At 34.9% G+C, this 16385-nt stretch overlaps 1 protein-coding gene across 11 annotated transcripts in view; it reads right to left on the bottom strand.

Moving 5' to 3' along the window:
• The window catches only part of DNAJC10 (DnaJ heat shock protein family (Hsp40) member C10), a 95052-nt gene that overhangs the window by 39804 nt on the left and 38863 nt on the right, over positions 1–16385 (bottom strand). For 6 of the 11 annotated variants that reach the window (XM_059054587.2, XM_067026426.1, XM_067026425.1 and 3 more), the window contains 9 exons: positions 15590–15703; positions 13936–14050; positions 8855–8982; positions 8433–8549; positions 4297–4398; positions 2924–3079; positions 1843–1976; positions 909–962; positions 494–641 (listed from right to left, as the gene is read on the bottom strand). In XM_059054587.2, the coding sequence (XP_058910570.1) occupies positions 494–641; positions 909–962; positions 1843–1976; positions 2924–3079; positions 4297–4398; positions 8433–8549; positions 8855–8982; positions 13936–14050; positions 15590–15703 (1068 nt within the window). The remainder of the gene's footprint in view (positions 1–493; positions 642–908; positions 963–1842; positions 1977–2923; positions 3080–4296; positions 4399–8432; positions 8550–8854; positions 8983–13935; positions 14051–15589; positions 15704–16385) is intronic. The other 5 variants (XM_067026427.1, XM_067026429.1, XM_067026428.1 and 2 more) reach the window with 1 other exon arrangement.

Raw genomic sequence — 16385 nt, 5'->3', positions numbered from 1 at the left:
AGAAGGCAATGTTTCAGAAAGATCATCAGGGTGGAACTGAAGAAGGTAGACTGGCAATATGAGACTTGTTAAGAGGCACATATGATTGAGTCTAGATGAGAGATGATGAAGGCTTGAACAAAAGGCTAGCAGAGGAGATGATAGGAGATGACAGATTTGAAAAGCATTTAGGAGATAGAACTGATAGGATCTAGTGACTGCCTGGATGGCAGCAGAGTAATGGTGATGAGAAGAAAATAAGGAACAAGCAGAAGAAGTGAGGTTTCTGGCTATTTTGGTTAAGAAGACAATGTCAACCAAGATAAGGATGTTAGCTAAAAGCTTTAATAAAGAAGGAAGAAATCTACTGCAAAGATTATAATCACAGAAATGGAACAGAGTTTTTTAAATTCAAGGAAAATTTTAAGAAATAAAATTATATTTACTATGTCTTATCTAATTATTAAAACATGCCAGTGACCACAACTTATTTAAGTAGATAGACATGACTTACCCTAGCCAAGAGCTCAAACTCTGGAGCAAAGTTTTGGCAAGGTCCACACCAAGGAGCATAGAAATCAACCACCCAATGGTTTCTCCCTTGTAAAACTTTTTCATTGAAAGTCTGAGGTGTTAGATCTATAGATGCTTGAGGTAAAAATCTGTGACAAGGGATGAAAATTATTTTTCATTATACAAAACCAAAGCAAACATCTAAAATAGAATACTGCAAATCTTTCTAAGTTAAATGACTTCAAAGAATGACAATGTAATTAATAAAGCACAACTTTATCTTGGTAAATTATAATTCTTTACTAAGTACTTTAAAATGCTAGAACCTTAACTCAGTAAATTTAGCTACAGACATGAGAGGAAGGTAAATAGCATTAAATATAATTTATACAATGATACATATTTTAATTACTCACCCTAGACCCCAGATTCTTAGGGAATAAGCATCCCTATTCCAACCATTGTAACTACTGAAAGAAGAAAAAATACGTTAAGTTGTAGACAGTTATTTTCTATTATTGGACATGTTCAGAAAACAATCTCTTTGTAGCAATTTAAAAGAAAAGTTTAGTTGACTGACTTCATCTAGCATCTCTTTCCTCAGATATACCTAGCTGCAAATACTGCTTACATGGCTTTCCAAATCTATTTTTCTCTAGTCTCAATGTCTTTTTGTACTCTGGACAGACCTGAATGTTTAGCTGCCTGCTGGACATTCATAGATCTGTGGTAATGGCAAAACTCAGAATCTCCAGGGCTTTACTTTCTGAACCTTTATTCCAGTTATTACTGTCTATCAAATTCCTACCCACTTTTTTTTTTTTTTTTTTTTTTTTTGTGGTATGTGGGCCTCACTGTTGTGGCCTCTCCTGTTGTGGAGCACAGGCTCCGGACGCGCAGGCTCAGCGGCCATGGCTCACGGGCCCAGCCGCTCCGCGGCATGTGGGATCTTCCCAGACCGGGGCACGAACCCGTGTCCCCTGCATCGGCAGGCGGATTCTCAACCACTGTGCCACCAGGGAAGCCCCCCTACCCACTTTTTAAGACCCATGAAGATGAGTGGAAACAATGTGAGCAAAAACCCTCTGGTAGAATACCTGAAACCAAATAGGGGCTAAATAAATGTTCTTCCTCTCCTCATTTTCTTTACAAGATTGTCAGCTTCATGATTAGTGGGACTATTCAATTCACTTTTCATCTTGTAAATTTCTCATTAGCACACTATCTTAAACATGGTGGGATCCCCAAAATACTGGTGGTTTAACTTTTATTTAGTTAGGATAACTTTTAAATTTTAACTGTATAAATAAATGATTATATAAACATCTTCAAATTTTAGAGAACACTTACTGATATTGATAAGCTTTATTTGATTTTGGGGGGAAAAATCTTATCTCAGGGTATCTCCGAACATTTTCTTGGGAACAAAAAGAATGATATTGTTGGCAGTCTATACTGCCCACATTGATCAATCCAGTTAATGTCTATAAAAGAAAAGAGATCAAAGTAATTAGAATAAAATTACTGTAACTATTTTATATGTTTACAATAGAGAAATAGTCACTGTGAGATGATTATTATATTATTTGTCAGTGACTTTCACCAAATAAAAATGGGTTAAGGGCTTAAAACATAATAGAACATTTATAGTAATGCACTGGAAATCTAATTTTGTAGTCAAGAACTTGTTGCAGATTAAATAATTGATTTTGTTCATCTATGACATGGGAAAAATTGTGTGGTTATAAAATTCAAAGTGTTAGAAACCAAGAACTAATGAAGTTCTTTGCAATGGTATTTCAAAGAGTTACTTTTTCAAATGCAGCCATGGGTCACAGATAGCATACTGAGTCACACCCAAATTTAAAAATTTTATTGAAAAGAGCAGAAAATTATATTATTAAGAATTTAAGATACTAGAAATAATTTTAACTCTTAGGTTTGTTTATTATTTATTTTAGAAATAAATACAAAATAGTAATTTCATTTTCCATTCTGGTATTTAAATAATTAGTTCCCAGTCCTTCATGATTTATACTGCTCTGTAAGAAATTTAAAAATCTGTTTCATTGATCAAGGCCATTTTTTTCTTACTTTAAAGTCTCACAATATTGTGAAGAAACTGTATCTTTAAGCTCTAAAAATGAAGAAGTAGAAAAATGTTAATAGGAAATAAAGGAGATCTTTGTGTTGATGCTGGCAGAAATTTGGTCAAATATACACCAAGTGACATAGAAAAAAGGGTAATTATTCTATACTACTCATATTCCAGAGAGAAGCAGAGTTGAAATCTAACTGGTATATAAAAAGTGATCAGAACTTTTATTAAGTGATAATCTAGAGGTGGGTTCACTCATCTCAGTTTCAAAATAATTGTTAAATAAACATTCTTAGTAAATGTTACGATTTACAATAAACTATTTTACTATACCCGGGCCATTCTTTTCCATTCTGGCATTAAGACTTGACACGGATGACACCATGGAGAATAGAAATCAACCATCCAGACTTCGTCATGTTTTCTTTGTTTAACTAGTTCATTGAAAGTGGTGGGTGTCAAGGAGATCACTGAAGGATTCATAAGATCCTAAAGAGAATACAGCGTTCATTGTAACAGATATAAAAAGTAGTTCATATATTCTTGGCAAATTGTTGGTATATGTCATTTAGAAAGGTTCCTGTTTCTGAATAATCAAAAGATACATTAGGATATATAAAGAGAATCTATAATGAATTACTTTAAAAAGTAAGAAATGATCCTTAATTTATTTTTTAAGTTTGGATTTTGCCCATCAGTCTTATTAAATAAAGGTATATTTTCTTATTTCTATACATCACTAAAATCATCTTAGGTAGAAAAAAGAGGCAACTTTAATTAAGGTTAGAGGTAGATGAGGCAAGAGTTCCAAGAGCTGCCCAGATGTCTACACAGCCCATATAGTTCTTTTTGGAGCCAATAACTGGTTTGGAAATGACCCTTTAATTATTTATGGAAAGCCTACTATTCTATTTTTCTGACATTCCGACTTGAGATACTGCACAACCTCAGATCACTTGCTCCAAATGCTGTTTTAACAGAGCTTCAGTCTATCATGATTGGGTAATACTAATGAAGATGTTCGCTTCCCTGGGGAAACAATCAAAAAACAACACAAAACAAAAAACTATTACTTTGGAGGAGGAGGGAGAGATGAGCAGGACAGAAAGTAGAATGGTCACTGCATGGATAATAAGCTAGAATTGTTCATTTCTCTCTTAGGAGTTCCCCTGTAACTATTTTAGTCAATTAAGACTATTAGTGAGAAAAAAGGAGATGCTGTAGATGTAGAGCACTTCTGGGCTAATAACACAGCAGGCTCAGCATAAGCTGCCTGGGCTTGAAGAAGCCCTCCACTGGCAGTTGGAGTAAGACTGTCCTTAGCTACGTATTTCTTGGAATTATACAAGAATGGGGCTCACTGCTATCTCATCTATATGGGACCGAATAGAAATAATCTGTGGTAATTCTACCTGAGAAAACAGGGAAAGGGGGTGACAAGGCTTTATGTAAAAGTTACAATTTCATGTGTTAATGTGCCCATAAGTACAAAGCACTATAGTAGGTAACAAACAAAACATATACTTGCTATAAACTCTGAGAATAAGTCTATAATATTTAAGAGTAGAAAATTTAACAAATTAATGTTGTCAGAAAATGTTTTGGCATAAAAAGAACAAATCTTATTATTACACATTATCAAATATTCATACAAAGTGTAAACATACATGGAAGGATTTATAGCCACAGGCTATAACTTAAAATACCTCTACGAACTCCAAGATCTGTTCAGCAGAGTGATGTCCTTCATATTCATGAATGTTGGACTGGTTGAATACCACTGTTGTTGGATAAGCCTGAATGTTATACTGTTAGGAATGAGAATACAAATTAAACAAAGATTTTATACACTTTACCCAACTGTTTCAATTTCATAAGCAGCTTGCCTTTATTTAAGTAACAACAAGATTTTTAAAACTCATTGCTAAACTGCTGGTGACTGAAAAATTTTAGCCTGGCCAGATTTAGCAAAGGAAATAGATTTATTGTTGTACTCCTGAGTATCTGATCCTTATTTATGGTTACTCCATTAGCCATACAATCCACAGGCACTGAAACACTGAGAAGTGAGTATGGGTAATTATTAGCCTGGTCCTCTTCTGCTCTCCTGAACCAAGGTGGATGAGGATGTAAAGAGCAGACTAATCTCTCGCTTGAGTGTTTTTTTTAATACCATAATAAACACTCCAATTTGTTTAGAAATAGAAGAAAAATCAAGGGAAAAAAATAGCAAGAATAAGGAAATAAATTAATAATTCATGTGTATAGAACTGTATTTTAGGTTAAAGAATTATGAATCATGCCCTAAAAATAAGGTCACTTTTTATTCTTTGCTCAATTCAGCTTTTATGGTAAAAAATACGATAATTTCCTCCTCAGAATTAGTGTGAACACTAATCCAGAAAGCACTTCTCTAAAGTTTTTCTTATTTATTTTTTTAAAAAGTTATAAAGAGATCCCTATCTGTGGATTTGCTGTAGCTAAACTTTGCATCCTCAAAGTTGAAAAGCACTCATTAGCAAATTGGAATCTTTGACTAGGATTCAAAAATAATTTTAGAAAAAACAATGGAAATGTTTATCAAACTTTCGTAAATGAGCACAAATAACCCATTAGATGAACAAAACAATAATTTTATCTAACATTTGACAAGTCCTTATTATGTGCTGAGCACCTTTTTAGCACTGACACGTGGAATTTCTCATGTTCCTCACAACAGTTCTATTCAGAAGCTAAAATTAGTAAGTCAACTTTATAGATGAGGAAACTGAGGTACTGAGAGGCTAAGTGACTTGGTCAAGTTAACCAATTACTGAGTAGTGAATCCTGACCTCTATTCCAGGTGAATTTGATGCAATAGTATTGTATCTTTAAACTTTGCTTAATTATCTATAGGATATTTAAAAGTTGAGATTAAAAGTAGAAAAACTACAGGAATTCAAATTAATTAGTTTATCACAATTTTTTATCTTTGCTTAGCACCTTTTTAAAGTTGCATACAAGACATTCAAAACCAAAGAAAGGCCTTATTTATTTCATTTTTTAAACCTATTTTAATGAAATTTCAAACATAATGAAAAGAAACAATAATCTAACAAACATTCACGTATACCTCTGTTACATTTAAGGATGATTAACTTTTCTGCCATTCTGGCAGACTGCTGAAAGTTCTTTCTTGATCCCATTTTCCTTTCCTCCCTGACACCAGGAAAGATCATGTATCCAATCCATTGATGTTTTACACTTTGGCTACATGCATATGTATCCCTAAGCAGTATATTGTAATGTTTCAGCACTTACAAATAAACTTTCTATAATTTCATCATACTCTATACTATTCTGCAACCTGCTTTTTTCATTATATTCTTGAGATTTACCCATGCTGGTAAAGATAAATCTAGTTTTAAGTCCTCTGGTTATTCCACTCTGTGACTGGATAATTTATTTATTCATGTACTTGCTATTGTCAGCTAAATTTTTTAAAAAATTGATGGATGGGGAGGATGTATGACTATTGCTGTAATTTGTACTTTCTTGATGACTAGTCAAGTCGAACATTTTCCATATTTATTGAATTTCCTCCTTTACAAAATTTCTGTACACTTTCTCATTTTTCTTCTATTTTAAAAAAATTGATTTGTAGTCTTTAAATATTCTGAACAGTAAGGTTTTGTCAGTTATATGTGCTGCAAATATTTCTTCAGTCTGTTGTTTGCTTTGACTTTATAATGTCTCTTTCTTTGGCAATAGTTTTAACATTTAACGTAGCCAAATTCATTCCCATTCATAATTTTTATCCTTAGTGTATGTGTGCCTACACAGGCATGCATGTCTGTGTGGAATGAAATTATTCCTCACACAGATGTAAAAAAGAACATTTTAAAAACATAATAGAAGTAAATGTGTGTCACCCCACATTTACTTGTTTTTAAAATGTTCTTTTTTTAAAAAAATTGAGGTATAGTTGATTTACAATATTGTTTTAGTTTCAATTGTACAGCAAAATGATTCAGTTTTATATATATATATTTCAGATTATTTTCCACTAGAGCTTATTACAAGATATTGAATATAATTCCCTGTGCTATATAGTAAGTCTTTGTTGCTTATCTGTTTTTTTTTTTTTTTGGTGGTACGCGGGCCTCTCACTGCTGTGGTCTCTCCCGTTGCAGGGCACTGGCTCCGGATGCACAGGCTCTGGACGCACAGGCTCAGCAGCCATGGCTCACGGACCCAGCCGCTCCGCAGCATGTGGGATCCTCCCGGACCGGGGCACAAACCTGCGTCCCCTGCATCTGCAGGTGGATTCTCAACCACTGCGCCACCAGGGAAGCCCGCTTATCTGTTTTATGTATAGTAGTGTGTATCTGTTAATCCCATACCCCTATCTGTCCCCCTCACAAGCTTTGGTAACAGTAAGTTTCTGTGAGCCTGTTTCTGTTTTGTGTATATACATTCGTATTTTTTTAGATTCCACATGTAGGTGATTTCACATAATATTTGGCTTTCTCTGTCTGACTGACTTCACTAAGTATAATACTCTCTAGGTCCATCCATGTTGCTGAAAATGGCAATATTTCATTCTTTTTAATGGCTGAGTAATATTTCATTATACACACACACACACACACACACACACATATATCTTCTTAAGCCAACTGTCTGTTGATGGGCACTTGGGTTGTTTCCATATCTTGGCTATTGTAAATAGTGCTGCTGTGAACACCAGAGTACACATATCTCCTCAAATTAGTTTTTGCTTTTTCCAGATACATATCCAGGAGTGGGACTGCTGGATCATATGGCAGCTCTTTTAAGGAAACTTCATACTGTTTTCCATAGTGGCTGCACCAATTTATATTCTCACCAACAGTGTACGAGGGTTTCCTTTTCTCCACACCCTCTCCAGCATTTATTACTGTTTGTAGACTTTTTGATGACAGCCATTTTGACTGGTATGAGGTGATACCTCATTATGGTTTTAATTTGCATTTCTCTATTAATTAGTGAGTTGAGCATCTTTTCATATGCCTGTTGGCCATCTGTATATCTTCATCATAATAATTACTGAAAATCATCAGATATCCAGTGTTCAAGTTTCCCCAATTATCTGTTTTTTTTTTTCTGGAGTTAGTTTATTTGAACTGCATCCAAACAAGGCCTAGACACTGCATTTAAATGATACGTCTTGTAAGTCTTTTTCATCTCTTTGTTCCTTCTTTCAATGTATATATCCAATAAACTGTATTTGTCCTGTAAAGTTCTCTACATGCTGGGACTTGAAGATTTTATGTACCTGGTGTCACTTGACATGTTCCTCTGTCATTGGATTTCCTATACACTGATATGTGGAGGCTTGATTTTATTTAGGTTTTTTTTTCCCCAAGGATATTTTATAATTTCTAGTTCTTCCTAAACTGAAGAGTATTTATTAACCTAAGAAAATATTTTGTATGTAAACAAAAGTTAAGAAGCTTGTTTAATTTCTATTAACTACACTTAAAAGACAAAGAATAAAAACTATAGACCACCAAAAGGTAATATTAGGTTAAAAAAATCTTAAATAATTGAAAAATCAAATAATCATGTATTTTATCAAGTCACCTAAATATTTTTCTGAGTTTCATAAATAAGACCCTGTCTACAGTGAACCACATATTATCTATTTACATTTAGTCCAATCATAATTTTGTATCATTTTGTTAGTTATTTCTTTAAATAATTTGTTACTACTCTAAATGTTAGATGTACATTTGAAAGTTATTTTATTGCTTTAACATTAGGCTGCCAAAGCATTTTACAAAAACATTAATTAGAATAAATTTTTTGTACTTTGCCTTACCATGTTACAGAGTCCCTCGTGAACTGTACAATCTAATGTACCAAACCTAAGCTGACCGTAAAGATGCTTTGATGCTTTTCGTAACTCTGGCAATAAAGCTCGACATGGTGGACACCACTATGAAAGAAAAAATATTCATAAGCACTGAGCCAAATGAAACAAAAAAACACACACCATTTTTACAACAAGCAAATGCTAAGTAAGACAAACCACACTTAGTTACAAATCTTATGCATTTATATTCTCAGTCCTTGGAGGGGAGGGGCAAGTATATCAGCCTTTCCTAGAAGTAATACGTGACAGTGGCCAAACTGAGTAACATGATTCTAATATTCATGGTTCAAGGTTACCCAGAAAATGTTTTTTTTGCTGTGACAAGCGTTAATGACAATATCAAAATTTGACAGATAAACATAACTTACAGGGGCAAAAAAATCAACTAGCCATGGTTCTTTGTCATTGGCAGGAAAATTTTGAGGTCCCAGTGTGGTAACATGAGAATTAACACTTTCTTTGGCAAAGGCAAGTATATCATAAAGAATCTTCTTTCCTTTGAAACAGAGAAAGAGAAAAATTAAAATCTACATTCTGTCTTTTTATCCATAGAAACATTTCAAAGCTTTTGTACTTGAAATATTAAAGAGAAGATAAACTTATTAACAAATTGATTTTGTTGAGGTTTTAGTGTTCTGTATACTATATACACACAGGTTTGCTCTGCCAAGAGAAACCTTTCCTTTACTCTTTCTTAGAGGATCAGATAAAATGTCAAGATCTCTTTGAAAAGTTCCTTCATCCTCAGAGGCAGAATAATTTCCTTGCAGTGTTGAGTTCTTTTTGCTTACCTGAACTACTGTTACAGCCTCTTAAATCTGTTTCTTCAACCTAGACTTCTCTTATGAATTCAAAACCTGTATTACCAACTGCCCAGTGGAAATATTTACCTGGATGTCACATAAAAATTTTAAACAAAATATATCCAAATTGAAGTTGAGCTATTTTCTCCTAAACTTGCTCCTTTTCTCACCTTCCCTACCTTGGCAATGGCATAATCATCCACCTAGGTGCCTAAATAAGATTTCCCGGAGTTATTCTTGCCTTCTTTCTTTGCTCTTGTATCATAGCTCCATTTTTTACCATCTCCAACCCCAATTTAGGCTACTGCCTAAATTTAGTCTGACCTACTTAAATAACCAAGCTGGTCTTTCTGTTCTGCCTTCCTTAACTAATTCATTTTCTACATTGCTACCACAGGCAAGTTACAAAAACATTCATCTGATCATGTTGCATAAAGACCACTGCCTAAAGAATATACTCCTTGGCTTGGCAAATAATAGCTTTCTTCGGACCAGCACATAGTCCATCTTCCCATGTGCCCTCTGACTTATTCACTCGATAGTCAATATTAAGCCAAGTACCTATTATGTGTCAGGTCCTGTTTTAAATGCCATAGTGCATGCAAAATTTAAAAAGATACAGACCTTCTCCTTAAGGAGTTCACAAGCCAGTAGAAGAGAGAGATTTTCATAAATATTTAAATAGAGTGAAAAATAACACCACATTTTCCTGCTTTTTTCTCTTTAGCTGCTGCTGAATTGCTTCATGAATTCTATCTTTGACAGTCCCTTAAAAGTGACCCATAGGGTCCTGATTTTGTCTATGTACTTTTGACAAGCTCATACTCAACCCAAGGCTTCGATTACCATTGATATGATGATCATTTGTATCTACTGTTTTAGCCCAATCTCTTCTCCTAAGAACCAAGCCTATAAATTGACTGTGAACTGGGGGTGTCTACTCCATGGTACCTCCTCCCCCAGTGTGCTCTTCCTCACGGAATGGTGCAGTCACTCAGTTGCCAATTCACCAAGTCAGAAGCTTGGGTTTCCTTTTCTTATTCCCCTACATCTAAACACAATCATTGGGGCTTCCCTGGTGGTGCAGTGGTTGAGAATCTGCCTCCCAATGCAGGGGACACAGGTTCGATCCCTGGTCCAGGAAGATCCCACATGCTGCGGAGCAACTAAGTCCATGCACTACAACTACTGAGCCTGTGCTCTAGAGCCGGTGAGCCACAACTACTGAAGCCTGCACGCCCTAGAGCTGGTGCTCCACAACAAGAGAAGCCACTGTAATGAGAAGCCCACGCACTGCAATGAAGAGTGGTCCCCGCTCACTGCAACTAGAGAAAGCCTGCACACAGCAACGAAGACCCAATGCAGCCAAAAACAAAAAAAAAAATACACACACACACAAAAATCCGACCCCCGCCCCCAAAACCCCCCAATCATCAAGTTATACTGATTTTGTATTCTTGGTATTTAAAAACTCTGTCCACTTCTTTTCTTCCACATTACCACTATTTAGATAAGGGAGCCATCTCCTCTTACATAAATGACTGCATCAGACTTCTACCTGCTCTCCTTTCGTCCAATTTTTGTTTTTATCCATTCTAGGCAGCCAGTTGCCTTTCTAAAATGTAGAACTAGTTAAATCATGTCTCTGCTTAAATCCATGAATCCCTCTGCTATGCCTCCAGGATAGAGTCCAAATTACCTTACCTGACAGAGGAAACACATAATTTGGACTCTCTGGTGCCCTCTCTAGCCTCAAGTCTCATTCGTTTCCACACTCAACATTCCAGTTATCCTGAAATTCTTGCTTTCTAAGAATGAATGAGGTACCCTTTTATTTGAGTCCATGAATACATTTGCTGGTTCCTGGGCTTGGAATGTGTTTAACACCTCTTTAGTTGTATAACCATTACTTCTACTTCAGATCTCAATGAAGAGCTTGCTTTCTCTAACCTCAGAAAATTATTCCATCTATATGTTCTGCCTAAGTGCAACCCATACTTATCTCTTATGGTAGTCAGTCTCCAAGACAGCTCCTAATGATGCCTACCTCAGGTACTCATACCATTGCTGTACCAGGGTTGGTGTATGTGACCAATAGGATATGGTGGATGTGACGGTTTATATTATCTGAGATCAGATTATCATTGCTTGTGTGTGTGTGTGTCTGTGTCTCTCTCTCTCTGATAATTCATTCTGATAGAAGTGAGTAGCCATTCAGAGAGGCCCACCTGGTAAGGAACTGAGGCCTCCTGACTATGCCATGAGTGAGCTTGGAACCAAATCTGCCAGCCTCAGTCTAACCTTCAGATGGCTGTAGTCCTTACCCACCCTGACTGCAACCTCATGAGAAAACGTGAGCCAGAACCACTCAGCTAAGCTGTTCTCAGATTCCTGAACACCAGAAACTGTGTGAGTTAATAAATGTTTGTTGTTTTAAGCTGCTAAGTTTTGGGATAATTTATTACTCAGATAATATTCCTCACTTCAGACATTTTTTTTTTTTTTTTTTTTTTGTTGCGGTACGCGGGCCTCTCACTGCTGTGGCCTCTCCCGCTGTGGAGCACAGGCTCCAGATGCGCAGGCTCAGCGGCCATGGCTCACAGGCCCAGCCGCTCCGCAGCATGTGGGATCCTCCCGGACTGGGGCATGAACCCACGTCCCCTGTATCGGCAGGCGGACTCTGAACCACTGCGCCACCAGGGAAGCCCTCAGACATTTTAAAAGTTGCCCATCTATTTGTCTGTTTTCTCTACTAGTTCATAATGTTCATAATAAACACCTATTTAAATCCAATACTCAATACCTATTTAAATCCAAAGAAATAATACAAGTTATGCTATAAAGTTAGTGACAACATACAAAAGGAAGTACTTGGGTATTCATAGTATATTACAGCGAGAAAATGCTTTATGCAAAGTTTTGAAGGGTGACTTGGAGTTTGCTAAATATTTTGAGGGGCAGGAAGAAATGATTACAATACAAGAGCAAGAAAAAAAATCTTGTGTAAAGGCATAGGAGTGAAAACATATTTTCAGTGATCTACAAGTAGCGGAGCTAAGATTATTTGGAGGGGCAGAGGTGGGAGATGAGGCTGGAAAAACAGGCAGAGGCAGAGAGTGAATGTACCCTATTAATTTAACAACTATTTACTGAGCTACTATAGACCAGCATCCTAGGTGTTGGGAATACAGTGGTAAGCAAGACAAAGTCATTGCTCCTATGCTAAGAAATCTGAAATTTATTCTAAAAGAGATCAGGAGATTCAAGGCAAAAAAGTGACATGTCAATGTTCTAGGTATTCTAGGGTAATAAATCTGCAAATAAAACGAGTAATTAATTGTAAAGAGAAAATGCTATGAGACAATTATATTGGAGAATATTAAAGAAGATGAAGAAGATGATGGACCCCAAAATAAGGCAGCGAGGGGGAATCTGAGAAATATTTCATAGGTGAAAAAGATGAGAACTCCATTATTAAAATTTGGGTCATTTCCAGCACTTTCAGGAGGTGGCGTAGTTTAGCGTGGCTATAAGCCTAGGCTTTGGAGTCAGATACATCTGGATACAAAATCTACCTTGACCAATTACTAGTTGTCATGGGCAAGTTACTTTATCTTTCTGAGCCTCAGTTTTCTCCCTTGCTGGGTTGTTGTGAAGATAAAAATGGATATACACAATATGCAAATTCTTTTAGAAAAAACATCTCATTTATAAAAAATACTGAATAAACAGTAGTTACTGTTAAGTTTATCTTGTCAAGTCTTTGCTCACAGAATTTCTTCAGTCTACAGGGCCTCACTGTTTTTCTCTTATTTGCTTTGGGAAACTGAGTATTCAAATGTCATTTTGATTCAAAGATCACCTCCTGACCTATACTATGCAAGTGTCTCTTTATTTGATCTTATAATTTATACATAATGACTATTACAATGTTTTTCATATTTTCCTATAAATCTCCCTCCTCTCACCCACCACTAGATGATATTTTAAGCTTCTTGAGAGCAGAGTCCATGTCTTATAGTTCTGTATTCCTAACACCTAAAAGAGTGCTTGTCATGTAACAGGCATAGTTATCAATATCTGTTATTTACTGTGTTAGTAGTTTATGTCTCTCTTTTGCTACATTTGACCTTTTTTAGGACAGGGACGATGTTGTATTCCAAACCCTAGGAATTAGAAATGTACTTCCATGATGCAGGGCTAAAGCCCCAAACAAGGTAAAATACAGAAATATAAATTCAAGAGAGATAACATAGCAGTTAATGGAGATGTCTGGTCATCTAGTGTTTGAAAAATCCAAAACAAGGTCTAGAAATTGCCCATAATGACTGAGATGCTACATTTGGCACACTGAAATGGAAACTAGGTGTTTCTTATTTTTGTCAACAAGACAAACCCTGAAATTCCTTAATAACCTGATAAGTCATCAGAGCTCTTGCTGAGGGGAGAAAAAAGGGATTTATTTTAAAGAGTAAAGAAGATAAAACAACTATATTTAATTCAAAATATCTTTCCCCACAAATTTACTAATAAGCGAGAGCAAAGTTATTTTTCATAATCATGTCCATATAAAACAAGGTTAAAGAGTAGAATTAAGAATTACTATTTAAAAATCGAGAAATTTTTATCACTTTTTCCCTTCTTACCATGATGAATTTCAAATTCCTTAGTTCCTTGTCCTTTAAATACTGCTAGACATGGCTGAAAAACATAGAGATTACTACAGATGTCTGGTGCAGAGGAACAGTCAAACTTGCCAACCTAAAGTATAAAGAGAAGGTTTAATCCGTTGAAAATAAAATCTTACCCATTCAGTTAAATATTCATAAGGATAATCCAAAAATGACACTGCTATAACAACACAGCTTCTAAACAGTAGTTAACGGACCATGAAAGTAAGAGACAGAAATCATTTACATTTAACACTGAAACTAAATTTAGTTATAAAAAAAAAATGCCTCCTAGAGATTTCAAAAATCTGAGAGGAAATTTCCAAGAAAATATTAAGTTGTTTAAGAAACCACCCTTCTAAAAATGTAGAGAATATTTATATAATCTTGGGGTGGGGGAAAGAGAGAACATCTTAAGAGAGACCCTACAAGCAGAAATAATAAAGAAAAAGGTTCACATTTTCATACGGTATGGAAAAAAAATCCAGTGGGCAAATGATAAACCAAAAAAAATATTTGTAGCATTTAAGACAAAGGATCTATTAAGAAATAAAAAGATGAACATCCTATCAGGAGAAAGAAAATGGGTCAGAGACATACATGGAAAGTAAAGTAGAAAGCAAATAAATGAAAATGAGTATTATTAACAAATCACTTTTGGCCTATCAGAACAGTGCTAATTATAAAGAATGATAATACCAGGGCTGCCACTGGTATAGAGTAATGGTCACTTACATGCTGTCAGTAAGAATATAAACTGATATAAACTTCCTGGAAGACTCTGGTAATGAGCATAAAAAACTTTGAAGAAAATATATAACCTTGGTTCAAAAAAATTCCTCATACTGCATTTTTGCAGTCTATCTTTTTGATATAAAAATGGAAACAAAGTCACCAGTAAAAGAGGATTTGTCAAACAATCATGGTGTAACCATACAGTGAAATACTGCTTGGTCTTTAGGATGATAACTGATACATTTACATATACATACACACATATACACATATATATTACACTGGTATGTGGAAAAATTTATATCACTAAATGTAAAATTTTACAAAAGAGAATTTAGTGAATCTAATTTGATTAAAAAGCATACATATAAATTTACATGTGTGTCTATTACAATGGCCATTACAATATGCGTATATGTGCACACACATACATATGCCCACACCTAAAATGCTTGAAAGGTTATAACAGTAAATTCTTAGTAGGTTTATTAACAGTGGAGAAAATGTGGATAATTTTTAGGCATCTCCTTTAATTCATTTTTGTGCTTATTTATATATCCTAATTTAAAATAATGAATATGAAATTACTTATATAAAGAAATAAGAATTTAAAACAGGGAAAGATATCCTATTCTATAGTATGCATTCCAGAAAAACTATCATACAGATTTATCACATACCAACTACCCAAGAGAAATGAAGGTTAACCTTTTTCAGATATCATTTTAACTTTTAATAGAAAAAAGAAAACACAACAGAAGAACAAAGGCATTTAGGGGTTTCTTGACCTAGAATTTCAAATAAACATTTTTATGTTATTTAAGACATAACTTTATGTACTAAATTAAGAAGAAAACACATAAGCAGAAGGCTAGGCAGAATACACTTTTCTTACTTGAATATGTTCATTTTTAAGTAGAGTTTTTAGTTTCTTCAATTCAGGATCATTTGAATTTTCATTTTTTCCAAAATGAAAAAATAAGAGCCACCGATGATGAGCCAAACGATCCTTAAAAGTGATTAAAGAAGAAAGTGATAAAGGAAAAGAAACATCAGAGATGGGAAATCCTGAGTTCTATCAATAATTTCTATTTCTTTGACTTAATTTTAACTATCCTACCCATTACTTCAAAATACTGTCTAAAATTCAGACCCAGTCATATTCTTATTTTGTAGTTTATTTGGAATAATGCTATATAAATCAATTATATAATACTACACAAAGAAGAGAGTCACTAAATCATAAAATCTTAAAGACAATGACCGTGCCAGGAAAAAGTATGATTTCAACAACACAGAGCCAAAAAGCTGAAAGGCGGGGAAGTCAGGTTTCTTCTTTAACAGAAAGTTTGGTAGGGATATAGACTTAGAACACTCTGGGATCAAAAAGTAGAAAAAATAATTGATTCTACTACAAACTGAATATTTCTAAAGTTGCTTCTTAATTCTCAGTGAACAATACAGATAGTTCTGTAAGCGAGAACAAAGAGTTACAGATCAGATCCAAAGTTGCTTTGTGATCAAAATCTTGCCTTTTCTGGTGCACCTCCTGCAACCTATCTTCAGGTCTAGTTAGGTTTCCAAAACTACAGATCCACACTGAAGCTGCAATGCCAGCAACCCTGGCATTAGAGTTCAACCTAGAACCAACTGCTATATATATAAGTCCTTTGAAACTGCTACTTCTTCCC

This window comes from Kogia breviceps, chromosome 2, assembly GCF_026419965.1.
Source record: "Kogia breviceps isolate mKogBre1 chromosome 2, mKogBre1 haplotype 1, whole genome shotgun sequence".
NCBI classification, from domain to species: Eukaryota; Metazoa; Chordata; class Mammalia; order Artiodactyla; family Physeteridae; genus Kogia; species Kogia breviceps.
This window is presented reverse-complemented; position numbering and strand designations above follow the sequence as displayed.